At 73.5% G+C, this 16,861-nt stretch overlaps 1 protein-coding gene across 21 annotated transcripts in view; it reads right to left on the bottom strand.

Moving 5' to 3' along the window:
• The window catches only part of PLEC (plectin), a 50,106-nt gene that overhangs the window by 19,601 nt on the left and 13,644 nt on the right, over positions 1–16,861 (bottom strand). For 4 of the 21 annotated variants that reach the window (XM_084508589.1, XM_084508574.1, XM_084508580.1 and 1 more), the window contains 10 exons: positions 6,316–6,377; positions 5,347–5,361; positions 4,844–4,933; positions 4,460–4,495; positions 3,083–3,160; positions 2,878–2,970; positions 2,599–2,765; positions 831–946; positions 588–694; positions 393–512 (listed from right to left, as the gene is read on the bottom strand). In XM_084508589.1, the coding sequence (XP_084364715.1) occupies positions 393–512; positions 588–694; positions 831–946; positions 2,599–2,765; positions 2,878–2,970; positions 3,083–3,160; positions 4,460–4,495; positions 4,844–4,933; positions 5,347–5,361; positions 6,316–6,377 (884 nt within the window). Of the gene's footprint in view, positions 1–392; positions 513–587; positions 695–830; positions 947–2,598; positions 2,766–2,877; positions 2,971–3,082; positions 3,161–4,459; positions 4,496–4,843; positions 4,934–5,346; positions 5,362–6,315; positions 6,378–8,491; positions 8,638–12,135; positions 12,253–15,984; positions 16,178–16,439; positions 16,491–16,861 lie in introns of those variants that run through there. The other 17 variants (XM_084508591.1, XM_084508586.1, XM_084508581.1 and 14 more) reach the window with 12 other exon arrangements.

Genomic DNA, 16,861 nt, shown 5'->3' with positions numbered 1-16,861 from the left:
CGCGCAGCCCCCACGGAGCAGCAGGGCTGGGTGCGTGCTGCCCGGGGTGCCGCAGCAGAAGCCAGCCCACAGCTGGGCCACCGGCCAGCTGGGCCAGCGCCAGGAGGCTCCCCGGGCACCAGCACCGCTCCCCTCTGTGCTGGGGCCTTTCATCCCCCGCCAGCGGCACGGCACTGGTACGCAGCTGCGAGCCGCGCGTGGGAACGGGGCCGGCGCGCGGCACCGGAGGGGAGAGCCGAGATTTCGGTGCCAAGGCGCAGGCACCACGACCGGGAGCGCTGGCGTCCCTCGTCCCCCTGCACGGGGTCCCCACGCACACCCAGCCCTGGCCCCGGCCACCGAGACCCTGTGGTGAGTGGAGCTCGGAGGCCGCCCTGCCCCAGCTCCCTCACCTCGATCTCCTCGTAGCTGGCGGGGAACCTGCGCTCCTCGAAGAGCACGGTGTGGTGGCGGATCCACTGCAGCAGCAGCGTCACCAGCTCGTAGTACTCCTGCCAGCGCAGCTGCAGCTCCTGCGGCACAGAGGCGAGCCGTGGGGCCGGGTGTCCGCCGGCGGCACGCGGGCGCAGCCCGGCCCCAGCACTCACGTTGGCCTTGACGCCGTCCTGCACGTCGGGCACGCGGGGCATGGCGTCGTAGAGCGAGGAGACGTAGGTGATGATGGACTTCTCGTCTGGCTGCGGCACGTCCACGTCTGGGGGCACAGGGGGCGGTCAGCCCAGCGGGGACCCCAAGTGGCTCCGTGTGCCCTCGGAGGCTGCTGCCACCCCAAGGACACCGTCCCCTTGCCGCAGTGTGGGGACGTGGGGGGACGGGTGGCGTGCCCCTACCTTCGGGGTCCAGCAGGCGCGTCACCCCCAGGTCCCGCTCAGCCACGGTGAAGGCCTGGTCCAGGTTCTCCAGGTTGCTCTGGCGGTACACCTTGTTCATGTCGATGAGCATGGGCCTGCGGGCAGAGGGAAGGGAGCACTGAGACGCTGCCCCCCGGCCGAGGACCCCCCGGCGGGTGGGGGGCAGGCTCCGCACCGGCAGCCGCTCTCCCTGCAGGGCAGCCGGGGCCACGGGCAGCAGCACCCGCGGCCCTCCCTGCCCCACGGCACGCGTTTTTGGCAGCCTGAGAGCTCGGGGGAACCCTGGGCACAGCGGTCCCACCCTCCTCGGGTGCTGCCTGCACCTCTGCCGAGCCTCAGCATGTGTGTGCTGTGCTCCACAGCTTGGGGAGCCAGAGGTCCCACACGGGGGCACAGGGAGCTGGGGACACCCCCAGACCCACACCAGGAGCCTGGGGAGCCCGGGACAACCCTGCTGCAGGGACTGTGGGTGTGCAGAGCCAGCGAGGCCCCTGCGCAGACCCGAGTAACAAACAGCCCCTCAAACAACCCACGGGCATGGGGGGCCTGTGATGCCCCCTCTCCTGGACCCACAGGCACAGGGAGCCAGCAGCAGCCCCGTGCAGGCACCCCAAGGGGCAGGCAGTGCCCCACGTCCCCGTGCACGGACCCCAAGACACAGCACCCCGCCAGCTGCATCCACCCCTCCTACTCTCCTCTCCCTCCCCAGCCAGGGGCCACAGCAGTAGTGCAGGTCTCTGGCCCCAACCCCCAGCTTCCCCAGCCCCACAGTAGGACCATGAGCCCCCGCCATGCCCAGGGTGTGGGGAGGGGAACAGCTCCCCCCGCCCAGCATCCCGATGGGCTGTCAGCACCCCCCCGCCCCCAGCCCCCATCCTACAGCTCCTTGAGGCGCAGGGTGGAGTGCACGGAGTAGATGGAGCCGCTGAGGCTGGCGGCCTCCAGGCGCTCGGCGGCGGCAGGAACATCTTCGCAGACCAACACCACCCCGTCCTCGGCCCCCGGCAGCGCCCGCGCCGAGCTCCCTGCACCACGGCGCCGCGGCTGCTTCCTGGTGCGATGCCGCGCGCTGCGCTCCATGCCGGCACCGAGCCCCGCTGAGCTCCGGCCGTGGCAGCGGCTCGGCACGGAGTGTGGCACGGCACAGCTCGGCACGGCTCAGCTCGGTGCAGGCGCCTCCTCCCCACCCCGCGCGGGCGCGGCGCGCCGGCACGTACTTGCGTGCCCCAAAGGCTCGCAGCCCTGGCAGGGCCGGCGGGGGCCTGCCCGCCCCGCGCCCCGGCACGCTGCGCAGGCACGGTGCCGCGGCCGGGGGCTCAGCGCCGCCTGCCCACGCGGCTGCTGGGAGCGTGGGAAGGTGGCGAGGCTGCGCGGCTCCCCGCGCCACGGCGCTGCCGGTGCAGGCTGATGGGTCGGGGCTTGTCGGGAGCTCGTGCCGACGTTGCCCTGGAGCGGCGGTGCCAGCGAGCACGTGCCTGCCCTGCGCATGGCTCAGCCCTGCGGGCCGGTGCAAGCGGCCAAATCCTGCCTGAGATACAGCGCCCCAGAGGCTGCTGCTCCCCATGGCAGGGACCCAGGGTCTCTGCACGGCTCCGCACCGAACAGGAGCAAAGGCAGGGTACGGCTGTGTGACCAGAGAAGCTCTGTGCCACGGGAATGGGGAGCCCCACAGCTGGTGGTATGGCATCAGGCCGCCCCGATACCCCCGTGTGCTGCCCGGGTCCCTGCCCCGCTCCAGGAGACCTACTTGTGCCGGTGGATGATGGCGTTGAAGAGGCGCCCGTCCCGCCAGCTGGTGGTGAAGTTGTCGCAGCGCAAGCCCTGGTAGTCCTCCACCATGCGCTGCGACCAGAGCAGCAGCTTCTCCTTGGCCGTCATGTCCTCTGACTGCCCCGTCACCTGGATGTCTGAGATCTGCAGGGACGCGGCCGTTACGCCGGGCGAGCCACGGCCCCCATCCTGCGCCGCGCCGCGCACTGCCCCCCGACCTGGGGGTGCCGCAGAGCCCCGGCACCGCCTGCCCCACCTGGAAGTGCAGGATGATGGTCCAGATGAGGCCCAGCGTCAGCTTGGGGTTGCCGTCGGCAATGTCATCGTTGCGGATGTTGACCAGCTTCACCTGCCGACAGCGAGGCGTGCGAGTTGCAGGGGGCAGGGGCCGCGCCGCAGCCCCGCAGCGGGGGTCCCAGCAAGGGCCCCTCCACCCCTCACGTGCCCAGTTCCCCCCTCACCTGGCGATGCTTCAGGTAGTTGAGGGCGATCTGCACGTTCTGCAGCTTGTGGAAGCGCATCCGGCCCTTCTCCCGGGGCTGCAGGGAGAGAGAGCAGGCATCTGAGCTGTGGCCCCCCCGGGGTGCAGCCCCGCAGCCCCCCCAGACACCCGGCGCCTCCCGGAGCTGCGCATGCCAATGCCACACACCCTCCGCACTTTGTCCCCGCGCTGTGCTGCGAGGAGCCAGCCCCCACTCGGCGGGCAGGGAGCTGCCCCCAGCCCGGGGACCAGCCCAGCCCGAGCACGAGCAGCCCCCAGGGCCGTGGGCTGCGGTGCAAGGGGAGCCCAAGACCGGCTAGGGATGAGCACTGCACAGCAACCCTGCTCCCCATGGCACACACCGCACGGGGGCCCAGCCCTATCCCCATCCCCACATCCCCACCTCGGGCTCCTGCCCAAAATATAGGAGGCACCAGTGCAGGGTAGGTGCAGGGGGGAGCACAGGCTCCGTGCACCCCGTGGCTGCAGGGAGCTGACCCCTGGAGCCGCAGCCGTGCGCTCCGCGTGGTGCAGAGCATCACCAGCACCACCACCACCAGCACCACCACCCCCGCGCTGCCAGCAGGCAGCACCTGCGCAGGAAGGAGCGAGCGCGGAAATCCTCCCCCCGTCCCGCCGGGAGGAAGCTCTGCTGGGCCCAACAATGGCAGGCGCGGGCAGCGTCCCTCCGGCTGTGCCTGCGCTTCCTCGCCGTGCAGCACCGTGGCCCTGTGGCACGGCACGGCCCCGCACGGCACGGCTGTGCCGGTGGCACTGGGGAGCTCACTGGTGCACTTGTGGCAGGGACCAGGCGCTGCCACGCTAGGACTTTCCCCCGATGGGATTTCCCCAGCTCTGTGGGGATCCCCACTCAGGATCCTGCAGGCAGCTCCCCTGGCACACCTCGTGCCTGGCCGGAGACCCCAGGCCCTCTTTGCCCTACAGGCGGTGGTTTTCCCTGACCCCGGCTGCAGAAGGTGCCAGGAGACCCCGGACCCACCACGCTGCAGCTCAGCGATGAACCAAGAGGTTTTTCTGCCCCCAGGGCCTGCGGGCTATAGGGCACCAGCAGGGAGCTGCCATCTCTGCCCTGCTGCGGGTGCCCTGGTGCCTCCGCAGCCACGAGGGCCGGGAGGGCCCCGCGCAGCTCGCCCTGTCCTGCACTGCCCGGCTCTCCTCTCCTCTCCTCTCCTCCTCGGCCACAACGGCCGAGCACTGAGCGCACAGCATGGAGCACGTGGAGCTGCCTCGCCTCCGGTGACCCCAGGATGGGGCAGGACGGGGTGGCTGTGCCGGGGCGGCTCCCGGGCGCACGCCGCGCTGGGCCATGCGGAGAGCAAACGGCAGAACCACTCACCAACCGCAAGTTCCTGATCACGTCGCGCTCCCTCGGCTACCCAGCAAGAGCAGTGCAAAGAAAGGAGGCAAAGGCCAGAGGGGAGAAGGTCAGGGTCAGATCAGCAAACAGGAGACCAGTACAGAGGAGCAGAGTTCACCAAAGCAAAGAAACGTTAATGTGTTAGAGAGGTCGCGGCGCGGCAGAGGGGCAGCGGGGACGGGGCCTCGGGGCGGAGAGGCCGGTGCCAGCCCCAGGTCGACCCCTCTCCGGTGCCGGGCAGCTCCCGCGCCGGGACCAAAGCAGGGAGAGGCCAAGCAGGGCGGGAGGTGGGTGCAGGAAGCGGGGACGGGGCAGCCGGGGGTCCCGGCACGCCAGCGCCCGGCCCGGTGGCGCGGCACCTACCAGTGTGTCCCCCGAGAGCACCTCCAGCAGCGAGATGAGGTTGTGTCCATCCCGCAGGTCCTCGTAGAGGTCGTTGACGTGGCGCTGCGCCTGCAGGGATGGGAGGCAGCGTTACCACGATGCCACGCATGGCACCAGCTGCCACTCGCCGCTCCAGCCCCGCTCCGACGGGCACTGGCACGGGAGCAGCAGTGGGAAACCCGCACCCCTCCGCCACAAGGTGCTCGCACACGTCCTGCCTGGTGCCCAACAGCAGGACCGGACCCCGGCCCCGCATCCCCCTACACACACCCCCAAGCGCACGCAGAGGGCAGCTCCCTCCCTGCACCCCAGGGACCCGAGGCCAGGCGGGTTGGGTGCAGGCTCCTTCATGCACGTGGCCCCACCGCCCACCGTGCTCGTGGCCGCGGGGCCATCGGCCCCGGTGCGGGTGAAGGGAAGCAGTGAGAAAAGAAAGGAGCGTGGAGAGGGGCAGCCCGTGCCCGGAGAGGGAGCGCACCTACCTCTGCTCGCCAGTGCTGCCGCAAGGAGGAGAGCCAGAGAGAAAAGAGAGAGGTTAGGAGAGGCAGGCGGAGAGGAGACAGGCTGGAGACCGGGGGCGCGGGGTCACCCCGAGGTGCCCAGCCCACGGCACGGCACTCGGCGCCGCAGGGCCGGGCCGCCGGCACGCGGGGACACGTCGGCACGCGGGGGCCGGGGGAGACGTCTTGGCGTGTGCCAGGCGCTGACGCGGGCTCTGCCCGCGGCGCAGCAGGGACGGGTGCCGGCACGCTCGCAGGGCCCTGGCTGGGTTTGGCAGGAACGCGGTGCGGGCGGCACGGGGGAGAGGGAAAGTGTGGGGGACGGGAGGACGGGACGGGACCGCGGCAGGCGGCAGTGCCCAGGGACATCAAGCCCCTCTGGGATGGAGCCAACCCCTGTGGGGACATGGTGCCGGGATTGGCAGCCTGGAGCCAGTTCTAGAGGTTGGCAGGCAGCAGAGGGCACCAGCCCACACCGCCCCCAAAGCCCCCGAGCCCAGCAGAGCCCCCAAACCTGCTGCATCAACCCCCATGGAAGGTCCCTGCTCACCCCAGGCCAGGGCACGGTCCCCAGCCCCGTGTGGGAAGGGTGGCACAACCGTGATGGGGCCAGGGAAGGGGAGAGGCAGCGCTGGCGGCACCCCAAGGAGCTCGGTGCTGTGCCAGAAGGGGCCAAGCACCAGGTGCTGCTGTGGCGCTGCCCACGTCCCGCCACGCACATCCCGCAGCGGGGCTGCAGGCCAGGCTGGATGGGGCTTTGAGCGACCTGGCCCGGTGGGAGGGGTCCCTGCCCACGTCAGGGGGCTGGAGCCGGGAGCTCAGGAAGGGCCCTTCCAACCAAACCACTCTGCAATTCCCCGAGCCCACGCTCCTGCGCCCGGGGCTGGGCACCACGGCTGGCGGAGCCCGCCCGGGGCTGAGACGTCTGCAGGAAGAGGCGCGCGCCCGTACCTTGATGAGGTGCTTGTTGACCCATTTCGTGAAGGTTTTCTTCTGGACCCGGTCTCGCTCATCTGCAAGAGAAGAGGAGGCAGAGGTGAGCATGCAGCGGAAGGAGCAGGGGAAGCCCCCGGGGGGGCTGGCAGGGCCCCCACCGCCCCGCGGGATGCATTGGCAGCAGGAAGCGATGAGCCAACCGCGATGGGGAACCACGGTGAGTCAGCCGGCACACAACGGGAAGGAGACAGTTAACGTGAATCAGCCCCTGCACCTCGAGCAGCACCGCAGCACCGCGGGGAGAGGCTGCGCCCGCCCTGCCCGCGGCCCCGCGGGTGCTGGCGGCAGACGGGACCGCGGGGCACGGCCCCGAGCACCTCCCGTGCGCCCTGAGAGAGACGGCAAGCGGGGCGGGGATGAGCCCGCTGACAGCCTGCACCGACACGGCCCCAGGTGCTGCACGTACTGCGTGGGGACGAGCCCACGGGGCACCCCACAGCCCCAGCACCGCCGGCACAGCCCGGGGTGCAGGCGCGTGGGGAGTGGTGCTGCGTGGCGAGGGGCAGCCCGGGGCTGGTGGTCCCCGTGGGGTGCGCACGGGGACAGGTTCCAGGAGCGGGAGCCCCCCCGGGGCCTGCCCCACGGAGCCCGGACACCCCAGGGCGGAGGCAGCCGGGGGCTGCCCTTGCTCCCAGCCGCGAGGGGTGTCCCTGCCCGCGGGGCTCTGAGTCACCGGGCACTCCCTGCCCCTCTGCCCTGTAATTACGGGGACGGGGCTGACGCAGCCGGCCGGGCACCACGAGCCGACGCTGCCCGGAGCCAGGCAGCCCCGCGGGCCCCACCCGGTGCCCTTCCTGCCCCTGCTGACGAGGGCCTGCATTGTTACCCCTGCTAACGAGTGCCCAGGCCACTTATCTCCGCTAATGAGCACCCACCCCACGCGTCCCCGTTATGGACGCTTCACCCGCCTCGCCCCAGCCGTTCCCAGCATCACGGCATAGCCCAGGGGGGCTGGTCCTGGTCCCAGCACGGGGACAAGGAGGGTTCAATGGCACATATGGGGCAATGCTGCTGGCCCCCTCCTGCCCACACCGCAGCGATCCATCGGGATCAGGGTGGCGCATGCCACATCTCGCCCCGCCGCAGCGTGCCGGGATCTGCCCACGCAGCGCCCCGCTGCCAGCGCAGCACCCAGCCCTCCGCACCGGGGACACCCCAACCCCACAGCACCCTGGTGGAGCGAACCCCACGGGCAGCTCGTCCTCGGGGCCTGGGCACGCAGCACGAGGCCAGGGCGCTGCACGGGGACGGGACGTGAAGGGGAGCGAGCGAGCGCAGGGAGTGGCACAAGCGCAAAGGGAGGAAGGAAGTGTGGCGGGCACCCGCGCCCAGGCGGGTACGTGCGCACCACGGGGAGCGCTCCTGCGCCCAGCACCCAAAGTGCCCCGCAGCCCGCTGTGCCACGGGATGGGGACAGCCACCGCGCACAGGCAGCCGGGGCGGGGCGGCCGCGGGCAGGACGGGCAGGGCGTGGGAGGAAGCGCTCGCTGCCGCCGCGGGCAGCGCCTGCGCCCCGCGCTGACACAGCAGGGATGGGGACTGGCGCCGGCGTGGGACTGGGGCCGGCGCCCCGGCTGCAGGGCACTGCAGGGCCCGGTCCTGCGGGCTAGCTCTGGCCCCACGGCGTTGCCCCGCAGGACAATGGGCCAGCGTGGAGCTCTGTCCCACAGCCCCACACCAGGGGACACCGCCCCAGCGTGGGATGTGCCCCACAGCCTAACCAAGAGACACCGCCCCAGCACGGGGTCTGTCCCACATCCTAACCAAGGGACAGCAGTTCAGTACGGGGTCTGTCCCATAGCCTAACCAAGGGACACCGCCCCAGTATGGGGTCCGTCCCATAGCCCAAACAGAGGACACTGCCCCTGTATGGGGTCTGCCCCATACCCTAACCAAGTGGCACCTCCTCACTACGGGGTCTGTCCCATAGCCCAACCACGGGACACCGCCCCAGCACGGGGTCTGTCCCATACCCTAACGAAGGGACACCGCCCCAGCGTGGGGTCTCCCCACAGCCCAACCAGGGGACACCCCCCCAGCGCAGGCTCTTCCCTGGCGGGGCTGCACCAAGGCTCCCCGTGCCGCTGGCCGTGCCGTCGGAGCGGGAGCAGCCCCCGCGCCCCCCCAGTACCTTTCTTGCCCTCGGAGGCGCGCAGCACGGCCAGGTAGAGGTTGTCCTCCGAGGTGCTCCTCTGGCCCGCGGCGAGACCCTCCTCATCCTCGCGGCCCCAGGCGCGCTGCCGGGACATGGTGGCTCGGGCTGGGCGCTGCGCTCGCTGCGCTCTCCCCGCTCGGCTCGGCTCGGCTCGGCGCTACCCCGGCTGCAAACCCCTCCCCGGCCCGGCCCCTCCCGGCCGAGGTGCGGAGCTGTGGGGCGGGGACTGGGGCTCCCCCCCCCCACCCCAGGAAGCCGCCGGCCCCTCCTCGCCTTTTCCTCCCCACGCCATGCGCTCGGGGCGCGGCCCGGGGGCTGCGGGCGCGGGGCAGGGGAGCAGAGCCCCGGGACCCCCGCGCCTCGGCACCCCCGGGTCTGCGAATCCAGTGGGTCGGGACCCCCAGCCCCCCGCCCCGGAGCTGTGGGACCCGTGGGAGCCGCTCTTTGGGGGCTCAGGACCCCCGGGGTCTGCAAGCCCAGGGTCCTCAGGACCCCGGCCCTGCACCCTGGAGCTGCAGCACCTATGGGACCCTGCAAGCACAAAGCACTTGGAGCCCCCAGGTTCACAAGCTGAGGAGGCTTGGGGCCTCCCAGCCCCACACCCCACAGCTGCAGGACCCATGGGACCCCTATCCAGGGACTACAAGACCCCAAGTGTGCAAGCCCAGGAGGCTCAGGACCCCCAGGCTCACCAGCCCAGGAGCCACAGAGACCCCGAGCCTCCCCCGAGCCTCCCCCAGGCCCTGTCCCCACGGAGCTCGGCACCACTTGGTTCCCTAGGCCAGGGGATTTGGGATCCTGCACACCCACAACCAGGGACAGCAGGACTGCCAGGTTTGCAAGGCTCAGGACCACCAAATCCCTATGCCCAGGGTCCTCAGGACCCCCAGAGCTACAGGACTCATGAGACCCATATCCTGTGGCTACAGGACCCTGAGGTTCATGAGACCGGGAGGCTCGGGACCGCCAGCCCTGTGCCCCACAGCTGCAGGACCCACTCTCCCCACACTCAGGGGGCTCGGGACCCCCCTGCCCGGGGACTGAGAGCTCCATCCCCATGCCCACGCGGGCGCAGGAGCTGGGCTCCTCCACCCCAGGCAGCGCGTGGGGCTGGAGCCAGCGTGGGGCTGGAGCCAGTGCTCCCGGCAACGCATTCCAGGCGCTCCTGCGCCGCGTCTGGCACAGCCAGGGCGGGCAGCCGCCGGCCCCACGGCTCCTGCCAGCACAGCACCCGGCTCTGCTCAGCCCCTGGGGCCTCACCCCACCGCCCCCTGCCCCAGGGGCACCCGTGGGGCGCTCACAAGGGTTGGGGGGTGCGGGTGGTGCTGCCAGGGGGCACCCGGAGGAATCCCGTCCCTGGCACCAGGGAGCATCCCTGCTCACGTGGGACCTGGTAACTTGGCTGGCCATGCGTGTCCCCCAGGGGACCCCCAGCTGCTGTGACCCTGCCCAGGCGCCCAGCACGTGGGCTGCTGGCAGGAACGAGGGCAGCAAGAGAAAGGGCAGCAGTGGCGCGGCGCAGCCCCACGCAGCGGCTGGCACCCACACAGTGCCAGCACCGGCGCCGACCAGCCCGGCCCCGCCGCTGGTGCCAGGACACGGCCCGACCCCTCCGTGGAGTCCGAGGGACACAGAGGCTGGCACACATCACCCCGTGCCCTGCTCGTGGCACACCGCAGGCAGTGCCCACCAGCACCGACGGCTCCGGCAGAGGCTGCGGCTCTGGCTGCCTGCTGCCGGGAAGGAGCCGCCCCGCTCCCCGCTCCCCGCTCCCAGCGCCGGCCGCTCTCCCGGCCCAGCACCGCCTGCTGGGCTGGGGCCAGGGCCAGGCGCTGAGGAATGCGGGCGGCAGCAGGCTCCAAAGGCACAGATTTTCCGCCAACAACACATCTGGGGCGGCGAGCTACAGCTGCGGGAGCGCGGCTGACGCCAACGCGCGTCAGAGGGCAGGGACATACCTGAGCCACAACTCATCCGCACGCGGCACCGCGGCGCTGGCTGCCACAAATGGGACGGGCACAGGGGGCAACGGTGCCTCAGCAGGGGCTGACGTGGGGCACCTGGGGCAGGGGGGCAAGGGGCGCCTGTGCCTCCGGGTGGGGCCACACGGGTGGCTCCGTGTCGGCGTGTTTTGTTCCACCTGTACCCACACCCAGCACGGTGAGAGGGCACAGGCAGCGCCCACAAACTGCCGAAGGATTCGGCCACCGCGGTGCAGCCGAGAGCTCTCCCCATCGGAGTAGTGAGTGCCCGGGCTGCGGCACAGATGGGTGCCCCGGCACCGATCCCAGCCCTGGCCACACTCCAACACAGCACCAGAGCCTGGGCACCGTGCAGTGGCAGCGCGAGACGCACGGCACAGGCTGCTGGCAAGGGCTGGATCCAGGCTGCCACAACAGCCCCGGGGCCAGGAGGCAGCGCCAGCTCCTGCGCTTCCCACGGTGAGGCACCGGGCACTCCCAAACCCCTCGCTCGGTCACGCAGCGGCCACCAGCGCCCTGGTGCCACCGCGGAGCGTCCCCAGCTGGTGACAACCCCGGAGCCCCGTGCCCCGGGGGTGAGCACAGCGTCGGGCAGGGTGGCGCAAGAGGCAGCTCCCAGCCCGTGGGCAGGCCGGAGGGCGGCGTGGGACGGTGCGCGGCGGCGGTGGCGTGGCTACGGTGGCGCTTTGAAGATCTGAAGAGTCCCGGAGCAGCCCCGGGGACAGGGAGGGCTCCCGGCACCGGGAGCTGCCAGCCCGGCCTCACCGGGTGCTGAGCTGCTCCCCGCCTGCGCCGGGGGCCGTGGGGTCCCCGTGGGTGCTGCACCGGCCGGGCCGGCCCGTCGGGACCCGCCACCCCCTGCGGCACCGGGGGCACCCAGGCCCCGGCCCCTACCCATGCCCGCGCCCCTCCCGCAGCACCGGGGCTGGTGCCAGCCGGGGGGGGGCTCCACGCGTGGCTCCCCCTGCCCCGTGCCCCCAGGGGCTGCCCCGCGGAGCGCCACGGACCCCACGGTGACACGCGTGGGGGGCCTGCAGGGGGCCGGGGGAGGGTCGGGGGGTCCGCGTGGGTCTGACCGGGGGTCCCGGCGGTGCCGTGGGGTCGGGCACGCGCTCCCGGGCCGTGCAGGTGCGCGCGGCCACGCCCGTGGAGCACAAACACGCGGGCACGCGCGGACACGGACACGCGCGGGTGTTCCCCGGACCCGCCCCCGCCAAACCTGGTGGGAGGGGGCGGGACTCGGGAGGGGGCGGGGCTTAACGGGCAAGCCACGCCCCGTTAACCCTTCCCTGCCCGGCGCAGGCCCTGCGCCACCCTCCCCGTCCCCCCCGTCCCACGGCAGCGCGTCCCGGCGCTCCCCGGCACGGCTCGGCTCGGCTCGGCCCCCCCGGCACGGCCCCGGGCATGGCGCAGCCCCGCAGCAGCCCCCGGCGCTGGGCACCCCCGGGCACGGCGCAGTTCCCAGCAGCAGCGCACCCGGCACGGCTCGGCTCGGCACCCACGGCGCTGTCCGGGCGCGCCGCGGCCCCGTTCCCGTCCTTCCCGTCCCCTCCCGTCCCCTCCCGTCCCGTCCTGTCCCTCCCGTCCCGTCCCCGCCGCGCTCCCCGGCCCCGTCCCGTCCCGTCCCCGCCGTCGCACCGGCGCAGCAGAGCTGTGCGCTCAGGTACCGCTTCCTCTCGGGCTCGGAGCCCCCCCGCAGCCACTCGGAGCCCGCCATCGCCGCGCTGCTGCCGCCGGCTCCGGTCCCGGCCCCGGCCCCGGGGCCGCGCGTGGGTCCCGCCCCGCGCCGCCCCGCCTCGCCCCGCCGCGCCGCGCCTCCCGACGGGCCCGCTCTGGCCCCCCCCGCGCCCCGGGACCCCCGCGCCCGCCTCGCCCCGCGCCGCCTCCCCCCTCCCCGCCGCCCCGGGCACGGGTGGGGGCCCCACGAGCCATCCCCGCGTGCCCGGGCCCCCGGCACCCCCCGGTCTCTCCACCAGCCACGTCCCAGGTGCACACCCGGGGGTCCCCACGCCCCCCCCGGCTGGCTCCCGGGGCGGGCTCGGTCCCGGCCTCGTGCCCTGCACATGCCCCGGTCCCGGCGAGGCCATGCAGGACCCACGCCAGCCCCTCCAGCAGCAGGCGCACGGCTCCCCTGCCCCTCTCGCACCCCAGTGGCCGCCCCACGCCGCATCCGAGTGTCCCCCAGCGCAGCACAGATGCCCCTCTGTGCCCCCCAGGCACGCGGGGGCGAGCGGAGCTGCGCCGGGGGCGACCCCACAGGGATGGCAGCCCCTGGCTGGGGGGATGCCACCGGACCCCTGGCACCTGCCTTGCCGCTCGCAGCAGCAGCAGCAGCAGCAGCAGAGGCGGCGCAGCATCGTCGGGCCCTGCCTCGCCGGAGACCGCCGTGCTGCGCTCTGCTCCGCGCGCTCCCGCATCTGGAGGGGAGCTGTGGGACGCGGTGACTCACACAGCCCAGGGCCGCTGCCAGACCCGGCTCTTCCTGCCCCCGGCCGGCCGCTGCCGCCGCGGACGAGCCCACCCTGGGGCTCACCCGGGGGTCCCCTACATCCCGGAGCCGCTGCGTGCCAAGAGCTCGCAGCGGGACCAAAGCGCCTGGCCTGGCAGGCACGGCACGGCACGGCACGGCACGGCACAGTGAGGGGAGCCGGGGGGCCGGGGGCCGCTGCTGTCCCCCCCAATCCATACCAGGAGGGGGCCGCAGCCCGGCACGGCCCTGCCAGCCTGCACAGGGGGAGCACTGCACCGTGGGGCTGCAGTGCAAGAGCAGCTCGTGGGGTAGGGCTGGGCACGGCCTGGGCCAGCCCCACGGCTCTGCCCCACGGATCAGCCCCACGTGCCGCTCGCATCCCATCTGTGCTGCCGAGATAAGGGGCAGGAGGGGGCCGATTGCACGCGGGACGGGCAGGGCCGGGGCGATTAGCACCAGGCGAGACGGAGCAGGAAACACGGCTGGGACGCAGGCAGAGCGCTTTCTTTGGGGTGCCTGCGCTGCTCCCCCTGCGCTCACCCCACTCGGGACCCCAGTCCCAGCCGATGGGACCCCGACAGGCTCCAAACTGCAGCGCTGGGGCTGGGGCCGGGGCCAGAAACCAGGGCTGAGCATCCGCACGCCAAGGGGGAGATCCCCCACGTCCTGCCCCCCCTCGTGCCACAGCCCAGTGCCACCGTGCCAGGGAGCCTGGGCTGCTGCCGAGCGCAGGCAGCAGCTGCCAGCGCGGCCCCAAGCCGCAGCCTTCGCCATTTCCTGCGAGGCCGGTGACTCATCAGCGAGGCCAAAGCCAGCGGCAGCGCCCGACCCCCCCTTTGGCCCCCGGCCTGGCACAGCCGCAGCCGCGAGGGCTGTGGAAAAGCTGAGTGGAGAGGCCGGGCGGGAGGATGGGGGTTCCCAAGCCTCTCTGGGGGCCTCCTCCACCCACAGCCGCCGCTGCGGCGGAGGCCACGAGCAGCCTCTGGCAGCCTTGGTAACAGGAGCCAGGCCCAAACAAACAGCCGGCATCCTGCTACCGAAACCTGCGCGCCGTCCGGCTGCTCCGCTGCCACCACAACCCGCACGCGCTCCTGCAGCTGCTGTGCCGCGGCCCCCAGGGCCCCCTCCCAAGCCTGCCGCCTTTCCCGGTGCTGCCTCATCGCCCCCAAGCCCCTGCCCCAGGCGAGGGGCCCTGTAGCCCCCCAGGGCCACAGCTCCGGCCCCACTCGATGTGCTGGGGGCTGCTGCCGCCCCTCTCTGCCCCGGGGATCCTGCACCCAGCTCCGAGAGAGGGCCCAGAGGGGTCCTCACGTCTCCACAGCGGTGCAGGACGGGGGTGGCTCAGTCCTGGCACGGGGACGGAGGAAAACGAGGCACGAGCAGAGCAGGGGTGCAGAATCCTGGGTAAACGCCCCAACACCGTGCCGATGGCACAAGGGAGAGCAGGCAGGAGCGCAGTGGGGCAGAGCCCCATGGATGCCCCTGCAGAGTCCCCACCCCGCGCTATTCCAGGAACCATGCTCAAAAATAACCCCGGCTCCCCGCAGGGTGTCCCCGCCAAGTGGCACCACGGTGGCGCGGGGACCATGGGACAGAGACCCCAGCCACGCCGGGGCACTGGGACGGGGACGAGGGCGCGCAGGGACGGCGCCACGGGGAGGGAGCGGGGACACCCGGCACGGGGGCGCAGGCAGGGCCGGGTGGGATGATGGAGCCCAGCAGCTGCGACCTTGGGGGTGCCCTTTGGACAGCACTGGGCGGGTGCCAGGGACAGCAGCCCCGCGGGGGGGCCGCGCTGCGCCAAGGTGCCCTGCTCGCGCTGCCGGCAGGGAGAAGAGGGGGCCGCGGCATCTCCCCGCACGGGCAGCCCGCGGCACCAGCTGCAGGACTGCGGTTTCGCGAGCGCCAGCACCGGGGCACCGCGGTCTGGCTGCCATGGCAATGTGGGTCGATGCCTGGCCCTGCTGCTGGTAGCGTGACAGCTCCGAATGCCGTGCACAGATCGACGGAAACCACAGCCAACGCCCTGGAAAGAGCAGCGGGGGGGGCTGAGACCACAGCCTGCATCCCCCCCGCATCCGTCAGCCCTGCAGGATTGGGGCAGGAGGAGCTGGAGGAGGCTGCCCCAGCCACAGGCACGGGGGTCTCACAGCACCTGCCCCCCAGCAATTCTCCGGGGGAGACGGTGCCATGGGCGCAAGGGGACGCGCGAGGAGAGCCCCGGCAGCGGTGCTGAGCCCCTGACCGCAGCGGCTGCCCGGCCTCACCGCAGCCGGCCCAGCCCTTCTGCAGCACAAGCGTGCCGCACCGCGGGCAGCCGCGCCAGGACCCCCCCGCCGGGCGGCTGCGCCCTTCAGACGCTGCCTGCACCGGGCACGGTGCCAGCGTCCTGCAGCGGGGCGGGGGGGGCTGTGCCCGTCTTTCATGGGGCGGCAATGGGGAGGGGGGCTTCATGAAGCCACCACACAACCTGTGCAGGAGCTGCCCCCCTCCCCATCTCTTCCAGCAGCACTGGGCACAACCGGGACCCTGCAGCTCTCCAGACGGCCCCGTGTTGGGTGGGGGCAGACGCACCGAGGACCCCCCCCGTGCAGCCCGGAGCCGCGCAGGCGTGGAGCTGCCGCTCCCCAGCGCCCCCCTGTCACCAGAGCCCTGTCCCCGAAGGCATTTGGCACCTCGGCGCCCCGGGGCAGCACCTGCCGCCTGCACCGGGCTGCCGGGAACGGCCGGGGAGGGGCCGCGCTGGGGACACGGGGGGACACGGAGATGGGAAGGGGGGGGGGACCTCAGCATCGCGCCCCCCCGCCCCGCGCAGCGCTCGCGCCCCAAAGCCCCCTGCAGCGGCCCCGCGGCCCCCGAACCCCCCCAGCGCCGCCTCCCGCCCCGACGGCGCGGCCGGGCCCTCCCCCGCCGGGGCTGGGCCGGTGCCCGGGGGCGGGGCGAGGGGCGGCGGCGGCGGCGGGCGGGGGAGCCCCGGAGCCCCGCGGCTCGGCAGCCCCGGGCCGGGCCGGACTCACCTGCGGCGAGCGGCTCTGCGCGGCGCCGCCAGTACCACACCAGGGCGAGGGACACGACGTGCCCCGCCGCCACCAGCGACGGGAACAGCGACCCGGGGCCGTCCATCCCGGCGCGGCTCCGCGGCACCGCCCGCCCCGCGGCACGGCTCGGCTCGGCTCGGCTCGGCTCGACGGGGCTGCCGGGCCCGGCGGGGCTGGGAGGCGCCAGCGCCCGCCCCCCCGGGGCCGCTCCCGCTCCGCCTTAACCCCTCCCGGTGCGCGGCGCGGAGCCGCCTTCCCCCCGCCGCACCGGCAGGAGCGAGCCCCGCGGGGGCGGCCCCGGGCCCGGCGCCAGCCCCTGCCCCCCCCCACACACACACACAGCCCGGTGCCGGCTTTTTATACGGCGGGCGGCGCTGCCCCCCCCCGGCCCGGCGCGGCCCGGCCCGGCTCGGCCCGGCGCGGCTGTCGCCTACCCGGCACGACCTTCATGGGCAGCGCGGAGCGAGGCGCAGCGGCTCCGCCGGTCAGCCCGCGGGGGAGGGACGCAGGGAGGGAGGCAGCGGGCGGGCGCCGATATAAATAACCGGGGGCCCGTCACGGTGCCCGAGTTAGAACATGACACGGACGGGGGCGGGACGGCCCCGGCCCCCGGCCCCCGGCGAGGGGCGAGCCGCCGGGGGGTACCGGCCCGCACGGCCGAGCCCCCTGCACCGGCCCGACGGGGCGGCCGCCGCCACCGGGGGATGCGGGGCCGGGGCTGGACGCGGGGCCGCGGCTCGTCCCCGTTTCCCCCCGGTGTGCCCCGCTGTGTCCCCCGCTGCCCCCCGACGGCGCGGCTCCGTGCCCCTGACACCGGCTCCAGGCCGGGTTTTCTTGCACCGACGGCCCCGAGCGG

This window comes from Aythya ferina, assembly GCF_964211825.1.
Source record: "Aythya ferina genome assembly, chromosome: 2".
Classification (NCBI taxonomy): domain Eukaryota; kingdom Metazoa; phylum Chordata; class Aves; order Anseriformes; family Anatidae; genus Aythya; species Aythya ferina.
Note: the sequence above shows the minus strand (reverse complement) of the source record. Positions and strands in the feature narration are given on the sequence as shown.